At 39.3% G+C, this 18,509-nt stretch overlaps 1 protein-coding gene across 2 annotated transcripts; it reads right to left on the minus strand.

Annotated features, from left to right (window-relative positions):
* Positions 1–289: 289 nt before the first annotated feature.
* glt1d1 (glycosyltransferase 1 domain containing 1) lies at positions 290–18,463 on the minus strand. 2 transcript variants are annotated; one of them, XM_067604685.1, is made up of 13 exons: positions 18,128–18,463; positions 17,009–17,160; positions 16,766–16,871; positions 13,830–13,881; positions 12,890–12,926; positions 12,187–12,243; positions 6,700–6,798; positions 5,929–5,978; positions 4,579–4,641; positions 3,691–3,734; positions 3,067–3,187; positions 2,458–2,556; positions 290–734 (listed from the first exon to the last, which is right to left on the minus strand). In XM_067604685.1, exons 1-13 carry the CDS (start codon positions 18,193–18,195, stop codon positions 588–590), a joined length of 1,095 nt encoding a protein of 364 aa, XP_067460786.1. In that variant the 5' UTR covers positions 18,196–18,463; the 3' UTR covers positions 290–587. The 2 variants fall into 2 exon arrangements, with proteins under 2 accessions (XP_067460786.1, XP_067460793.1); XM_067604692.1 differs by lacking the exon at positions 4,579–4,641.
* Positions 18,464–18,509: the final 46 nt, after the last annotated feature.

The raw sequence follows: 18,509 nt of genomic DNA on the forward strand, positions 1-18,509 counted from the left end.
CCTATACCCTTTAAATAAATTGAGTTTTTGCTCGGCCCTTGAATGTGTGCAACTCAACCGTTGCACTTCATCAAAAATGAATGTGGTAGCATACAGAGTGGGAAAAGGAGATGTATTTTTAGCTGTTTTTGACAAAGGAAGATTAGGTGAGCTTGCAATGCATTTGGGGGAAATCAAGATTTAATGGCACTTTAAGAATTTTAGAATGACAAACAGCCATTTTTTGTCTGATAATTTTATACTCGCCATACATTTTCAGTTCACCAACCAGTCAAAAATAACCAGTGGAGTTGTTCTCCTTTTTTATTGTGCACAATGAAGAAACCATGTTTTTTCTATATTTGAACAATAAATAACAATACATAATAGATTTCAAATACAGTACATAAAATATATTAATATGACAAGCATTTTTCTGTTTTATTGCATCCTAATCATCCCTCATCTTTATATCAAAGTGCACTGCAAGCATAATTTCAATCTGGCAAGCTAAATACACGGGTGTAATTCCCAGTTCTCTGAAATACCTGGTTGCTGAAATACCTGAGAAAGTATACAGAGTGAAGTTGAATGCTGTGATCTTAGGCTCAGTGCAGAGTGTCCACCAGCCTCTGGTAGGTTTCTCTCTCCTGTTTCAGACTGTGATGCTCTTCCACATAGAGTTTTCCATTCCTCACCACTCTCTCTCTCAGCTCATGATCTGACAACAGCCTCCGAGACTGATGCACAAATTCCTGGCAGGGATAAAAGCAAAACGAGTCTTACTCACTGCCAAATGCCACTTAAAGCTTGCCATTGAAGTTGCTCGAAGATATGTTTTTTAAAGCATAAAAGATATTCCAAGGCATGAGAACAGAACTCAGATAAAAGCCTGTGCACTGATTAGTAAATACTTCAAAAGTGTCTGTACATTGCCAAAGGATGGAGATATTTGTGGCTCCAGATCCAAATACGGCAGTCCAATAGACCTTTTCAGGCTATCCTAATAGCTGCCACCTCTCATTTGCTTATGAACAAAGGAAAAAAAAAACCCTACTGTAGTTAAATAATACTACCCCGCCAGCTGTCACAGGGATGAGGGGAGGGAAAGATGAGGATAAAAATTAGACAATTAAAAAATGAGTAATGGTGCCATCGTTGAGTGATTGAGATGTGGTGTATCCACCCAGTATCCTCAATGCTAGTGGCTCATCTGCTAGCCCAGCAGACTCAGTAAGGGCTCCAACAAAATGAAGTAAAAGTGCCTTCAAGTGTTCCTGCAAAATGATAGCCAACATCTATTGCAGCAGGGAGCCAATGGGCACACAAACCTTTAGCCGCTGCCAGTCAGCAGGCCACTTCACTTTACTTCACTTCATTCAAGTGATGTGATTATGTCTGGAGAGGCTCTTGGTAGGGAGACAGCTCTTCTGTATGGCCATATGAGAGCTATAAATCCTCAGCAACAGGATTAAAGCTCAACTTATGAGCAGCATGCTTATAATCACTTCACTGTTACCACAAATTACAGAGCCAGACAGGGAAGGCCATTTTTCTCTTTAAATCTTTAAAGTACTTGTATGTTTGTTTCTTTTGACACATTTTTTGATTTCTATACTCCCTGTGTAATTACTTTGACAGTGTTTCTGGTTCTTAAAGTGAAGTTCAATCAAAAGTACGAGGAGTTTAAAACATGGAAAAAAAAAAAGTTGAGTGCGATCCACTGCAACAAAAGTTCTGGCTCAAACACTAGCACTCGCTGCCCATCAGTACTGGCTGATGCCGGTGTTTATCCGGCCCAAGTCACTGCAACCATCTGTGAGAGTTTCCTCCTGGCAGCTCAGCTGAGCACACGTGACCCCCCTGGAGAGGACTTATCTCCCTTCTTTTCAACAACATCACGCTATAGCAGTGTCTTCAGCCATGCTATAGCCCTCTGTCAACCGGCCTTAACATTTGCTTCAGATCTCATTAAATATCAGACTGAATAGTTTTGGTGGTGGCTCCCCATTTTGCACTTTCCTGTCTGCTGCTATGTGTTGCATCACTATGTGGTAATGTGGGATCTTTGCTTTGTCCCTGAAGGCTTGCACTTTCTGATTCTAATCTAAGCACTTGAGGGAAACATCAGCTCCTTTTGTTATATTTTACCTGCTTAGATTGGACTAATGATAAGAATTTAAAGTACAAAGTTTAACAAAATGGTGAAAGAAGAGTTTTCATTAGTTAAAGCTGACTGACTGAGATAAATCTATGCAACGGAAGGGAAATACACATATTCAGCTGTCCACAGACAGGTCTCACACGCTACTTATAGGCAGTAAGTATCGGTCAGTTCAGGTGACAGGAGTAGCTGTTGGCTGTCTGCAGCAACATCTATACAGTATATCCTCTCTGTAGTCCATCAACTCAGTCAATGTAAAAGCTTAACAGGGCTTAACGCATGTGGTGACCTGGTCAGTATTTGACACTATATACCTGAGGAGAAGAGTATAGCACACCAGTGACCTCATGCTGAACCACAGCTGCATTTCCTGGAATGTCCCTGGCCACTACGGGTATCCCAAGATCCATGGCCTGTTGGGAGCAGAGAGAATTCAAGTGACAGACTAAGATTCACAAAGTCACAGAGAAAAGTTACTCACTCACAGACTCATTCATTCTAGAAAAAAAAGGCACCTAAGCACCTTTGAAACTGTAGAGCTCGGCTTTTCTGCTCTTCGGTGCCATAGTTCACTTACAGAATTAACAATCTCTATCAGCTAATACCTTCGGCAGGTTGTTGAATGAAACATGCTAACATACTAATCAGACCTTAAGCCTACTGTGGATTGCCTGAAGTGGTTAGATAATATTGTAGCTGAGCAAGAAACAGCAAGACAAGGACTCCTTTAAATATTCACATGGTTTAAAAATGTTCAAGAGGTTGGATGGCAAATTCTGAGCGTATTCTTTGATGAATCAAACTCTCATTACCAAACTTAGTCTGCAACACAAGCCATGAGCTATAAAAAGATAAAGTTGTGTTTGGCAGTTGAATTGTTGAAGTCAAGACTCCAATAACCCACGAGCCTTGAAGATGTTTACCTCCAAGATGGCTGCTGACATGCCCTCTGAGATGGAACTGTTGACCAGAGCAAAGCACCTTTTCATGGCAGCATGAAGCTCCTGTTGGCTCCTCTCTTGGGCCAAGAAGACCCCTGCTGTTCTGCAGAAGCAGTGGCAAAGCTTAGTTCTGCGTGACTCAGGGCTCACAAAGGCGTGAATGATGCTAAACAGCAGTGACAAGCTCAGAGGAGGAAACATGGCTGCACTATGTGTGACATGCACTGAGAGTCCAGGTAAAGTCCTAACCAGAGAGGGCAGCTTCCTGCTGCAAAGATCTTTGTTGTGGTGAAGGCCTTTGGTGAAACACTGAAAGATCAGCCAAGACTTCAAAGTGGGAGGACAGTAAAAATAAAAAAAATAAATAAAAAGAACTTGGCGTTCTCTGCAGAATTGCATTCTGTTCACATTATGTTATGATAAATGTAAGCTACATTTGTTAAGGTACTTTTTGTGCCACATGGGATAAATAGAAGGATAAGCAGTCTACAAATTTCCCACAGGAGCAAAGTCTTGGAAACTAGACTGTCAAATCTTAAGTTTGCTTTTATTAGATGTATAACTGATACAGAAAGAAAACCAGACAAAACAAAACAGAGAGCTTACCTCTTCACAACAGCTTCAACCTCAGCTGTAAGCACAGGATCCATCTGAGAAAGACAGATTACAAAGACAAGTAAAACCCCCTTTTCTGACTGTCAAAAGCTTTGTTTTCATCAAGGATGCTGGGAGGATAAAATAAACAATGACACAATTAATAATTTCTATCATGAGCAAATAATTTTCTGAAAATCCTGTATTTTCAGAGATTGGGGTCAGGGTGGGGTGGGTGGCCAATCTGATTAATTGCAATGTGGGATTTGCGTGCATTAGCCTGCCCGCAGAAAAGTCAAAGCATAGCAATTTAGGTCAAAGATGCTGCCAAGCAAGCTGCTACTTTTTCTCTTTCATAACAGAGCTCATCGCATTTCTAAATCGAATCTGCTTTACAGCACGTGTGCATTAAAATCAAAGAATCAAAAGTGAGAAACATTTTTGTCTCCTGGTGTAATCTGGGATTTAGTAGATATTGTAGAACCAGCGGTGGATGGATCACGCGCCACGATAAAGGCTGTATTAACAAACACAAATTATTTAAGCCCATATTCTACTCAGTATCATGGTGAATTCGCAGAAACGGACGGGAAGGACTTGACCAGTGAGAAGATGAAGGCAGGCGCTACATTAAGAAGACCCTGCTTTAACGTCAGTGCTTTTGATCATCCAACTGAATGTGTCATGCCTATTTCTATTTTATGCTAGTGGTTTTATTATCTTGTCTTCTGACAGATATCTTCTTGTTTTTACACAGCAAAGAAAATATCTAACATTACATTTTCACAATAATCGTTAGATCGATTTCATTCCGTAATAACACAAAGTAGGCTGTGCATTGCGGTGCTTGCTAAAGCCCAGTTGCGGAGGAGTGAGATGTGTCATCTCTGACAAACTGACCTGAATTTTCCTTGTAATGACAGATGCTGTGCAGCCAGAGCGCTTATTACTTGAATGAAGTAGCTGTGGATTTACAATACGTCATGACAGCTTGAGCAAGGCATGTCTCATTTGTATTTTTAGATTTCACTCTTACTTAATTAAATGTATTCAGCAATGTTTGTGTTCAATTAACTGTGGAATCCTACAGTTATCGAGGGGAAACCTGACGGTCAAACAAATACATGTTTATTATAATAATAATGTATGGCTTTTCATTTCTCAGACAAACAAACAAACAAACACACACACACACACTTTCGCTGTGATGACTCGCGCGTCTCTGCTTCTACTGAACCATTTCATCAAACGACAACAAAGCAAAGCCGAACAAGAAGCAGCAGTAAGTATGTAAGTAAGTATGAGCCCCTGGCCACGTCTAATTGAGTTGTTTCTGAGCAAAACTAAAGCAGAACATACCTTTTGCCTGACACCACTGTTTGAAAGAAAGAACAGACGCTATACTGTACATTGATGTCATATCAAAGCACGACAGTGGGACGATGAAGACAAACACAGAGAAATCAATGAGTGAGAGACTGGAAATGAAATGGGGGGAAAAATAGAACAGTTGTAAGAGCACTGAGATGACTGCTGCTGGCTGGGATGAACTACACAGATAGAAATTCAGAACCCTCACATAAAAGTGCAATCAGTTTTTTAAAAAAAAACAGTAAATGTATGAGAACTCCCTCTACTGATTTGATTGTCTGTCTGGCTGACTGGTTGATTTATGAATATCATAAATCATGGCAGTTCAATTTTTAAAAAGTTTTTTTCCCAATTATTTGACTTGCTTGACATGAGTTCAAATAGCCTGTATATATATGTTTTGTTTTCATGAATGATGCACAGGACAGAAGCATGATGATGTGTGACAGGGCTACAAACGGCTTTGACTTTCATATAAACCAGCACATGTCCAGATACAGAGCCATCCATGTGCATTAACAATGACACTGCTTTACACAGGTCACCGGTCAGTCAAGTGCTAATCTGAAGTAGATAATGCATCACTATATCAAACAGACTTTCAGTTCGACACAAAGTGACATAGGGACCACCGCTACTGCAGCTGTCCCTCGTCCTGTTTGCAGATGATCACCATTTCCTCTTAGTGCTGGCTGTAATTCCAGCTAAACAGCTAAAGCTGGTATCTCTGCTACATCCAATTAGAGGCTGCCTGAATTCCCATGGCAGGTTTCTAGGTAGTTTCAACAGCACAGAGAGCCATGGTGTACAGGGAGACACATACATATCACATATGAAAAAAAAAAAAACAACCTTGACTTATAATGACTGTGTGCTTACCTTTGGCCCAATAATAACCAACACATTCTGGGGATTCTCGTTATGCCACTCTGCAAACAGCAGTGCAAACAAAACCACAACAGTTTAAGGAAAAAGACCAACAGCAGCAGCTTTCTCACAAGCTGTTTTCAATAGAATTCTGCTACACTTACTTGAAGTACCATGTGGTTTTTAAGCATGTGGCTCTAACTAAGAAATGTCATATGAAAATCCACACGTCTTGTTCTCCTATCTGAATGAAACAAGTGCAAGTAATTTTTTAATGGACAATTTGACACCCTCTAGTGCTGTCTTATTACCATAACTGTGTGCTGTCAATGAGAGAGTCACATAAAATAAGAGGATTTAATAAAAACCTCACTGACTTGCCTAATAAGTGGTAATTCTCACTGATTTATATAATATGACTATCACTATGGGAAGCCACAAAGGAAACACTCATAACAAGATAAAATATCTCTGTAGGGCACACATGAGCTGTCAGAAGAATCTTGTTGCACTTACACATAAATTTTCAATTAGCTGAAACCCAACCACAGAGATCTAACATCGTGCCTAATTTATGAGGGCATTGCCATTGTTTCTACCACATGCTACGACAGAAATACAGTCAGAAAGGCTTTGTAATTCAGTTCATTTTAAAAACAGACTGAAACCATGCCAAAAACACCTACTTCCTTTAGCAGGCCTAAATTTGTTGCAAGTGTCTGTTCTATGTTTTTTGTTACTTGTATAAAACGGATGGTCTACATCAGGAAATGCATGGTATACCTGAAAACACCTCCACCAGATAGAGGGGGTCCTTGACTCTTCTGAGGCCACAGACCAACAAGAAGACATGCAGCTGATCCACACGCTCTCTGCTTACACCTGGAGAGAAGCCAGACACACAGAGAGACGGCGCCACAATATCAAAACACTGCATAATGAACATCCCAAGTACATCAGCAGATAATGAAAGCAATACATCACCCAAGGTCATGAGGAAAATAAGACAGCAGTGACTAATGTGCTCACACAATTCTCTGATCAGAGTTGTAATGCTCAGCGGGGAAATTGTCGGCTGAAAACATTAGAAGGTTGCTGCTTAATCAGTGTGTAATATGGCGTCATAACTACAGAGCCAGAGCGTTTGGGGTGACAATTTGCTCGCTGAACAGCCCTAGATTGAAATTAGCTAACCCAACATCATGCTAACAACATCAATCGTTTTGAGAACCTTGTATTAATTGAGAGGCAGCGCTACTAAATCGGCTCTTTTCCCCAGATCATCCAACTTTCGGGTTCAATCCAGAGATTAGTTAGAAACTGGCGGGCATACAACTGTGCACGATGCCAACGACTACTCTACTGCACCTGACCTTCAAAAAGCAACAGATAAAAGTCCTAACCCTAATAACACAACCCTGCACTATAATGATAGCAACACGCACAGCAGACTGCCAGCCTCAGGCTTCTCACTGATAAACAGACCCTGAACCTTATATAGATAATTACACTGTACTTCCTCTATATTTATATTAGAGGTGGACTGGAATTAACTTCACAGCTGCCTTATGTACAGGGGAATACATAAGGGAGGCTACTTTGTATTTATAGGGTGCCAGAGACAATCCATTATTCCCATGGGCCCCTCAGCAAAGAGGAGTAACTAAAATGTAAACTTGCACCAAAATGTATATTAACAAGACTAAGAGTCTACAGCCATACCAGCTTTTTTTTGGTAGCTTTTCTATTTAGTCAGAAACTAAAGTAATGAACAAATTAAAATTTTGACCTGATGATTGCACTAGATGAAAAGTTGAGGATTCACTAAAATGTCTGAATTTCATTAAATGCATCCAATAGCTGTGGGGATATTTCACTCAAAACCAAAAATGTTCATTTCATTTTGGAGTTAGAGGAAAAGCTGGGGGATTCATTCTCTGAATGTCTGTACAAAATTTCATGGCATTCCATCCAACAATTGTTGAGATATTTCTGTCTGGACCAAAGTGATGGACCAGTCGACCGTCAACGCCATCCCTAGAGCCAAGCCTCCAGCACAGCTTAAAACAAGAACAACTGAGGTACAACCTTCTCTTTATAAAGAAAGGTTAAATAAATAACCTAATTTAAAGAGAACAGTTAGACATTACATTAATTTAAAAGTCATTATGTCCAATTCTTCTCAGTGCCTGAGAATACAGTCTCAGTTCTATTTGGACTTCGAACAAGTTTGGTATAAGTCCGCTGGCTCAAAAGAAGAACATTCATTTATAGCAACACAAGCAGATATTGTAACATTACAGAGTTACCCTCAGTGTCAGAAAATTAATTTTCAGAACCCTGACCTTTTATGCTTGACAATAACCCAAAAGTATAAATCATAAAATGTTGAGATGGGAATGTTAGTAATGGATATGCTGGCAAAGCAGTGTTGAATCAAAAATGTGAGCGAAGTACAAAAAAAAAAAAGAAGCTCAGAATAAAACTACTTTGTATCTGTGACAAACTGAGAAACAAATCATTTCGAAAACAATACCACAGACAGACACAAGCACGTGCTTAAAGCACACTGACAGTCAAGTGAAATCCCCTGCTGCCAGATAAGTCCAGATCAGGAGGCTGAGGCAGCTCTTTTAATGCTATTAAAGAGCATCTTAAAATGACAGCGTGGAGTCTGGGCATTGACCCTGATCCTAGGAGCCGAATGTCAAAAAAGCTCTTCATCTGCTGGATCTATCGAACTTCCTTGCATTGATTTGTAGGATGAGAAAGCACATCAGCTAAAGGTAAACACCCATGTCACTACCTCAGAACAAGATGCAGGAAAAATAATTGAGGAGAGCCGGAATCATACCAGCGCACAGACCTGTCAAAATGAGCGAGAAATTCAAAGAAATAAAAAAAAAAAACTCTTTGGATCTAAGACACAATTCATCTTTCCTCAGGGGAGAAAAACAAATTGTACAAATCATCTGTTGTGCCAGCAGCAATCTTTCCCCTCACTCTCTTTGCAGTGAGTTCTATGCAAAAAAACATTTTTGTTCGTTTGCCTTTGATTTCAGAAGGGCATTCTGAACAATCCCCTTATGCTTTAATCAGTATGTGCACTTGCGTGTGTGTGTGTGTGTGCGTGTGCGTGTGTGTGCATGCATGAATGTAGGGGGGAACACATATCTATCTGAACAGCTCCTATTAATCTCACTCACTGTTCTCTCCATCAGAGCATAGAGTCTGCAGGGAAAGGACAAAATAATGACAACACCATAAGCCTTTTTATGGAGGACATTTTGACATGTCGCAGTAGGAAAAGCTGTGTAATTAATACAAATAATGATGGCTGAATTCCATTTAGCTGCTTTGGTTTCTTCTGGCATGGTGCACTGTCACAGCTTACTGCAGCACTTGAATAGAACGGGGTAATTGTTAATGTAATTATTACAACCTGTGCTCAGGACAGTAAACAAGCAAGCTGGACAAACAAACAGGAATGGTAACGTTTGTGCTGCACTTGCCGAGAATTCTGCACAGTTTTATTCTTGAACTGACTGTTTTTGTTGAATTCTCTTTCTATCACCACAGTTTTTTTTGTGCTGTATATCCGTGTTTGTATTTGTGCAGTTTTTACACTACTCTCTTTCATGTCTGCGGGTGAAATTTTGTTCTGTTATTCATGCTTACTATTAGATGGCATGTTTTCATATTACGCTCTGGTTTTCCTGAGTGTGTTGCAGTCTGTGTGTGTGTCTGTCTCTTCAGGCGTGTTGATTGTTAATTGATGACCCTTTGCGAGAGAGAGATGTTTTGTTTTAGCTCTGACGGAGGTCTGAACAAAAACTTAGACAACAAATTGGGTTTTTGCAGAAAAAGTGCTAGGGTGAGACGCTTGCTTTCTACAAAAAGGAGAGACAAACAACTTATACTGATCACATGAACAGTTGACTGCAGAGTAATTGTGTTTATGACCACTTCAGGGTGAGCCATTGCTGATATATGCATTTTCCCCTCTGACGTGACAACTGTCCGCTTACTACACACTAATATCTGTGGCTAAAAAAATTGCACTTTTAATAAAAGTATTCATATATAACTTCACTGTATAGTTTCTCCATTATCAATCATCCTAAGACCAAGTTAACTGGACAAGTTAACAGACCCCCCTGCTTGTTCCCTCACACCCTTCAGTGATTCAAAGCATCGCTGCTCACTCTACAGTGTTGTTCCTCTCAGCCCAGAAGCTTGTGTATCCCTTTAACCCCACCTCACAAGGCGCACAGCGGGGGGTTACAAACATTATACACCGAGTGGCTTTCATGGACTGACAGCTTCTGGATCCCGGTACTGAAATCTGTGCCTTTGGAGAGAGTACATGACACCCGAAGGATAGCACAGACACACAGTCATGTATCTTCAATCAGGTAGGAGGGTTTCTTTGCCTCTTTTATGTTCCCCTGGTGGAGGTCTTTCTAAAATGAGCCACTGAAACACATAGAATACATATATTCCCAGCAAACTACCACACACACCGGAGCCTTTATACAATAAAGTCTAAATTATCCTATTTAGTGATGATTCATTTATATCACACCAGAGGAAGGGATGAAAAACTAAATCAATGTGCAGCAAGATCTGGGAGGAGAAAACGCACACATGGGATAGTGCCCCCTGCTGTGCTGGGAGAGTGCGTGAAGACAAAAGGAGGATGAGACTTGACAGGAAAGAATACAGGTTGCTGCAGGAAGCCGCCTCTGTCAGAATGCATTGTTGTGTTTGAGGAAAACTAAAAAAACATGACTTAAATTATTGAGACTGATCATGGGTTTGGCACCTTCAGGTAATCAAAGATCAAAAGAAAGAAAAACAGAACATCTCATCTTGTAGACAGCAGTAAGCCGAGACCACCTAATGAGTTTTTCAGTTTTATGACAATTTACGCACAGTCATCTCCCCCAAAAGCAAATCTGTAACAATTACATATAGACCTCAGGATCATTTAATCATTTTATTTTATTTGGTAGTCTCAGCTCTTTAGTTGAGGAGTCGCTTTCACTACTGTACATATGAACACAAGTAAAAATCCAGAGTGTGTGTTGTCCTGGTTACAGCTAACACTGGCAAGAAAAATACAAAATTGATAGAATTTTTACCTTAATGTTACTGAATGCATCTGACCCACATTCTCAAAAAAAAGGACTCAGACAAATTAACACCGTCAGACAGCACATCTACTGAAACTGGAACAATGTTTACAGCTGTAAAGACAACTATGAGTCAGATTACAAGGTTGTTTTTTTTTATCACATTTGGGGGAAAAAAGTGCAATAGTGGTGACTCCCATCTCAAGTATAAAAAATGGAGAAGTGACTGTGGGCAATTAGTATTACCACACAACTAACGGCTGTGGAGCAGGGTGAAAAATGGCCCTGCGCTGGAGGGCTATTAATCAACTGTTCCTCTCTGGGATGGACATCATCTTGCAATGTCCAAATTATAGCCCAGGTTGTTTGTGGAGAAGACGCTTGGAGCAACAGTGCATATTTATTGAGCTATATGAACGGGAGATGGAAGAGTGGAAGAGAGAGAGAGGGGGACGCTCTGGCCTCCGTGATCACCACAGTGACGCATCTAACATAGCACAGAGTTAATTTACGCTCTCTGATTGCTATTCTCCAAGATGGAGGTGCATGAATGTATTCCCTATTGTACTCCCGGTGGTGATAACATCTATAACAGTGAGCGAGGAGGATGTAAGGAGAGAAGGATGTGGTCTGAAATATGACAGAGGGCTTTTATATACCATGTTGCAGCCAGTTACAAATACGTACAATATACAGCTGGTCAAAACGACAACAATATAACCTACTTTATAAGAAAGGTGCAGGTAGCTCTTTATTTTATTGCTTCATTGTATGCAGCAATTGTCCCGCTGAGGTTTGTGGGAGGTGCACACAACTAGCTTTGTTATAGTTTAGACATACTAGCTTTAATAATCAGATGAAACATATCTGTCAACTTAATGTTTAATGCTTATATCAGCCTGACTGTGCCTTTTCTTTCCAATACTACAGTATACGACACTTTCATACCTCCTGCTATTAATGTCCTGCTATTAATGGGTCGATGCAAAACCCAAAGTGACCAAAAAAATGTTTTTTTCATAGTTTTATTCACTAAGCTTTTGAGAAACTGTTTAATTTGGATGATCCACAGACAGTAGTTGTCATTGGAAAATATTCTTTACCAAACACAGAAAAAACAACAACTGAGCAGTACCTGAGCTCCTCAAGAATTCAGTCCAGCAGAATTTCTCTGCCACGTCTGTCTGGATACCTTTAAAATAAGACAAATGAAAGTCAATGTGCTCCAGAACAGCTTTTACTGAACATCTGTGCTAACATCCATTACTCATCAAATCATCAGAGTGGTTTTTAGGTACAGAGGTAACTAAGTTAGTCTAGAATTGTTTTTCTGATCATGGCCCTTTTGTAATTATGTGACATCTCAAACTAAAAACATCAATCATAGCCTATATTCTTCATAATGTTTAGTAATATGAGGTAAGCTATATAAAAATGCAACATTAATTCGACCTGTAATTTTAAATAAATTTAATGTAATCAAAATATTGTTTTGTGCTGTTCATGTAAAAAAGCACTTCAGAGCGATCACTATCTGATCAGCATAAAATATAAGCTTGTACTGGTCGGGGCACAGCCGTGCAGCTGGCCCAGGCCTCTCCTCTAATCTATGAAGGGACATTATTTGCCAAACAGGGCTACTGGCGGGAAACAACATGGAAGAGTGATTTGGGTTGTCCTACATGACACGGTGGCCAATAGCAAGAGCAAATACAACTCTGTACTGCAGACAGCATGATAATGGAGGAAAAAAATGTCAAAGCTGATTAATGCAACACTTCCATGGCGGGTCAGGGATGCACAGCATCAGGCAAGGATATTCATCCTGCTGAGCTTACCTTGAGGCTGGACATAGATTTTACTGCTCTGGGACAGCTTCAGAGAGAAAAAAAAGAGAAATTTGGTTAAAATAAGTCTAAAAAAAACCTCAAATACATAAATGTCAATAAGTAATTACAGGCAGCTTTTGTCTAACTAGATTTGATTATTAGCTGCTGTGTTTCTTTATCTTTATATCAAACAATGACAATAGCCAATTACTGCTCTTGTTGCAACCAACATATTCAGACTTAAAAAAAAAATAGTCAGCAAGGTAGTTGCTAAGATAATGGGGGCTGCTACAAAATAAATCAGAGGCGATGGAAAGGAAATTGACTGGATGTTATCACACTAGATTCATCCCCTATGTGTGTTTTCTGTCACAATAAAAAGCGTGGCGATGCCTCTCAGTGCCTGTCCTGTCTGCCTGCTGTCAGCACTAAATGGCAGAGATAAAGCACGCCACTTGCCTCAATCTGCAGCCCACGGCTGAAATCTAATCTGAAAATAAAACACCGTAATATTGTTTTAATGCCAAACTATTACGGGACAGGGCAGCATATTGTGTTTGTATAGTAAAAGCCTTTATGTTGTATTTATTGAAGCTGTCAGGCTCTTGCTGTTTGTTGATGTGACATAAAATGCAAACTAAAAACTTTTGCTCTCACTTCCTTTATTGCAGCTTTGCAATAAAGGAAATGATCTGACTGAGCAGAGGGTCAATATTGTATTTATGTTAAAATATTACATATGACAGTCTTGTTAGTTCAGTCATACGCATACTGGTGGACAAAGAATGAGGCACATACGGAAATGTTATGGCTAAACTTAGATAACTAGAATTGCGAGAGAAACACCACATGCCACATGAGCCACACACTTGTTCATGCAGGCCATCAATGCTTATCAGATACAAACTACTGCAGTTGTTCTAATACAAGAAAAACAGGAAAATCATACCAAGAACAACTCAGCTGCTTCTTTCAGTTTGTTAGTAAATGCAACTGCGAACCTGATAAAAAAAACAAAAAAAAAAACACTACATTATCACCTTTGCAAAAGCCATTTCAGACAAGAATTTTCATTGCTGACAGTAAGTTTTAGCCATTTACAAGAGATAACAATTTTAACAACACTAGTGGAGAAAGCAGCAGCAGTAAAACACAAATGTCTCTAGGCTGAGACTTAGTACGTTAGAGTGGAAAAACTGCTTGCAGTTTGAAGGAGGACTTAAGGATAGATACACCGAGAATACCGAGGGGAATACAGAGGGAATGTAGAGCAAAAAACAGTAGGGAGATATTAATTTGCGCGTGTGTGTGTGTGTGTCAGCGTGCATTATGAAATGGGCCAACGGGCTCAGAGTGGTGACTGGATTTCATGATCAAGGTTTGAGTGAGGAGGCGCTAACAGCGGGAGGTGCATGGATTCAGATGTTTGAAGTCATGAGACCTGCATCTCCTCAGTTCTCCCACAAAGCAATTATCCCCTTAGATTTACTAGACATGCCCTCCTGTCGATTTTCATCATAATGGAAACAGAGACACTGGGATCTGATTTCAGGACACAGGACAGGTACCTGTGTGCACATTTGACTTTTCAATGATAAACTAGAGGAGGAGAAAACACACGACCTGCATAGCTGGGGCTAGCTCGCATGTGTTCAGCCTCGTTCTTCCGTGTCAGTGTAAGGATCCAGTTATTTTTCCCCACAGACAATTTATACACTAGTCAATATGATGAAAATGTATTGAATTCTTTATTATTTTGAGTTGTCATGCAATTCTTATAGTAACATCGACGACAACACTAAAAGGATTAATACTATCCCTAAATTTAAATATGCTACACATGCAGTGATTTATGGCATATTAATTATTTAATTAGTAACATGATTAATGAAATCGGAGTTTGTGCTGATTTTATATGAGCGATTTCAATTAAGAGTTTAAAATGGTCACATTTACTTCCTGCTTGTACCTCGGGATGAATGCTTCAAACCTTTATAAAAGGAAGTAAAACATCTTGTGACACAGACCTTTCTAGCATATTTGGTACATCAATACAATGTCTATTATTGACATTGTAAGAGGTACTGGTACATTTATATCACACAACCAGTTCAAACAGATCTGTCTCGTTGCGGACGTTTAACCTGGTCACAGCAGGACAAGCACAGGTGTAACTGATAACAATAATGCTGGTTTCATTAGTGTGAATGCTGACAAAACATCTTTCAAAACTTTATTTATTCTTCTTCTGTACATTTTTCAGTCGCTGACTACTTCTGCATTCTTTCGGCTACAGAAACCATTCAAATATCAAAATGTTCAGCTCTTTAAGGACACTTATGTTATGACTTCTTCTTCTTTCTAGTATATTCCAGTGATTTTATATATGTTTTTTTAAAATAGTAAAGTTTATAATGGAAAGTCTATGGGAGGAATGTTTGAAAGTTGATATCTCAAAAACTGAAAGTGCTAAAGTATTCATATTAAATGGACATGTGTCCCATGTGGAAAAGCTTAACATATTAAAACATGGTACCAATAGCACCGCCGTGTGGTCAGTTATTACGTGTTTTACATTTTGGCTAGAAACTCATGAACCGTGAGGTGCAGCAAAACAATATTTGCACAGTGTGTTCCTTGGACGATGCCAATGCGACTCATATAGGCCACACCCATTTGCACCTGAAAATTTTTTTGGGCCATTTTGGAATTTTTGGTAAACACATTTCTTGCTTCTGTTGGCACATATTTCATCTAATCTTCACCAAACTTTGTATATACCATATTTAGATGATCCCGAACAAACCTTATGAGTTTGTTTTTGGGTGTCGATTAACATTTCTCTGTAATTGGTTACCAAAACTTTGAGGGTGGGGCCTGATGCACTTAACTCTTCAATGCTAAACCAAATTCAGGAATGTTTTACATACAGCCACACTGCACAAGTGTGTCACATTTGATGCAATTCTACCCACAGGGGGCGCTACTGTAATATTATAACATGATATATCTACAATTCTGTTTTCTTTAATAAAATGAACCTTGGGACACAGGTTCTCCATGAGAATGTGCACAACTTATTGAAGCGTGGCACCAATAGCCCCACCTTGTGGCCATTAGTGGAACACCACCATACTGCTTATTAACCGCCATATCTTTTAAATGTAATATTCCGTGGTAACCAAATTTAGCAACATTGCACAGTTGAGGATGCTGAACTAGTCTGTAGCATTTGATACAACTTTACCTGTAGGTGGTGCTACAAGATTTTAAAAGTTTTCTGGATTTTCAGCAATGCTTTGCGATTTATTTCAGTTGTCAGCGTTCACACATATTTTCTGCATTAAATACATTTTCACACTAACAGGGCTAACAGGGTCCTGCCATAATTCATTTATTCATTACACCTGTAACTTTTCTGTTATGACATGTTAAAAGTCTGCTGTGAAAACACATTTCGGTATCATAAAGAAAGTATATTAGATATATATTAGTATTATATATACTGTATTGTATAATTGGAGATTTTCTGCCAGCAGAGAGAAACAAAAACTGACAGGACATGAAAAATATATCATAAACACATCTATATATGATACCAATAAAAATTTGATCACAAAAAAAAAGACATGAAACATATTCTTCACCATGAATGTTGTTATTATGCAAATTGTAAGTACTGTGATCAACATATACAGTTCCAGTCAAAGGTTTGGATCACACATTTGACTGGTACTGTACATTTATGCAATTTTTTCCAAAGAGTATTTAAAAAAAAGGTGTACAGTTTGTGTGATGTGATGAGCCAGGGAGTAAAATTCATGTACTCAGTTTGGAACAATTCGGAACGAAATGGATTAAAATAGTAGTTCACAGCAACATCACCTGGCTTTCTGTAGCACCTGCTCCATAACCACAAGCTTCTGCTCAACTTTCACATCCTCATTTATGTCTGTTCCACCAAAGATAACGCCAAAGGGTACTTGGATGTCTGTTGTAAAGGTAAGACATGAAACAGAAAGGTCCTGACATTTGTGCGACAAGAAACAGTTTACTCTTAAATCTACCATTATGTTGATGAATATACATGACTGAAAGTATAGTCCATAAAACAGCAAGAGGGTTTACCTAAGAGAAGTCTGCCTGCTCTGAACAGATGAATGGCCAGTGCACCATCAAATGGAGGATTTTGGGATACTAGTTTTGCCACTTCAGCAGGAGACTGAAATTCTGCTGCATCCCTAAGCTCACAGCTGTGTCCTGCTGATTCAATGTGGGACCTAGAATACAATGAGGACATGACAGAAAGATGGTTAAATAAAGATGCTGTGACTGTCACAAATATTAAAGGACAGGTTCACAGTTTTTCAAGTCTGAAAAACAACAGTCAGGTGCCCATATGAACACTGACAGAGGTCTTCCTTGCTGTAATCATCCCTCCTCTTCATAATGGCTATTAAAAGATCCCCTTCATATGCATTTTTAGTGATGAGCACCAAAATCCACAGTGTGACCGCACAGTCATTTTGTGCAAAAATGCATTTAAAAGTTTATACGCAGCTTATATATTCTGAGTTAGTCATATCATGTGAATATCTGCCACGTTTACAGCTTTTAGCATCAAATTTCCTCTTTGTGTTTCCGCAGACAGTGTTTCTCTGTTGAGCTGTGGTTGAAGTATTGTGACAAAAAGAAGAACTTTGAAACTAAAAATGTCGAAAGACTTTGAATTAGCTTCAACAAATCTACAAAATTATATAAAAGTATATTTTGCACAGGAGAAGGCTTGTGGATTTTGGCCCCCATCACTTAGGCCTACGTTCTAAGTGCATTATGAAGGCGTCTTTTAATGATCAGTATTAATAGGAGGAATGATTACAGTAAGAAAAACCTATTTCAGTGTTCGTTTGGGCACCTGACTGTTGTGCCTGACTTGAAAAACTGTGAACCCGTCCTTTAATGCTCTAACGTTATATTTTATTCATGAACAATTAAGTGAAGTTTGCAGTCACTACTTGCTGCCTGAAGCTTTATGTTATTAAAACATACATGTTTTATAACGTAGCGCATTTACTAAAGCCATTGTGCAGTAAGGTATGCCGTTTTACTTTTATCACCTTTAAGTATTAGCCTGGCTGACAGTTAACTACACAGTTACACTCCACTTTATGGCTTAATTCAGTCTCACAGTAACAATTAGCAGCAGCTGTTATAGCTAGCTACACTTGTAACAACAATGTAAATTACCTTATTCTCTCAGCTGTGGTGAGGTTCCCAGTTTTGGGACTGAGACATGCAAGAAAGAGTAATTTCATATCTTCATCTGTCGATCTAACTATTTAACGTGTGCGCATTAACGTCAATGAAAACCAGATAGGACAGCAGCAGGCAGAGCCTCTTTGAGCTGCTTTGTAGGATTGCTAAACTCAAGTCTTATCACATTTCCTGAACTCAACATGATTAGCTCATGATTTCTTGGCAGTGCACCACGCTTGAAATGTTTACAAGTCCGTCTCCTATTTGATCCCCTGGAAACACATGACGGCAGGCACAGAGTGCACTGACACTGTAGGTCCAACTCGATATTTTCTGTCAAGACTTTCATTTTAAACCGAGTCACAAAACCAAA

The sequence above is a fragment of the Thunnus thynnus genome, chromosome 2, assembly GCF_963924715.1.
Source record: "Thunnus thynnus chromosome 2, fThuThy2.1, whole genome shotgun sequence".
Lineage (NCBI taxonomy): Eukaryota > Metazoa > Chordata > Actinopteri > Scombriformes > Scombridae > Thunnus > Thunnus thynnus.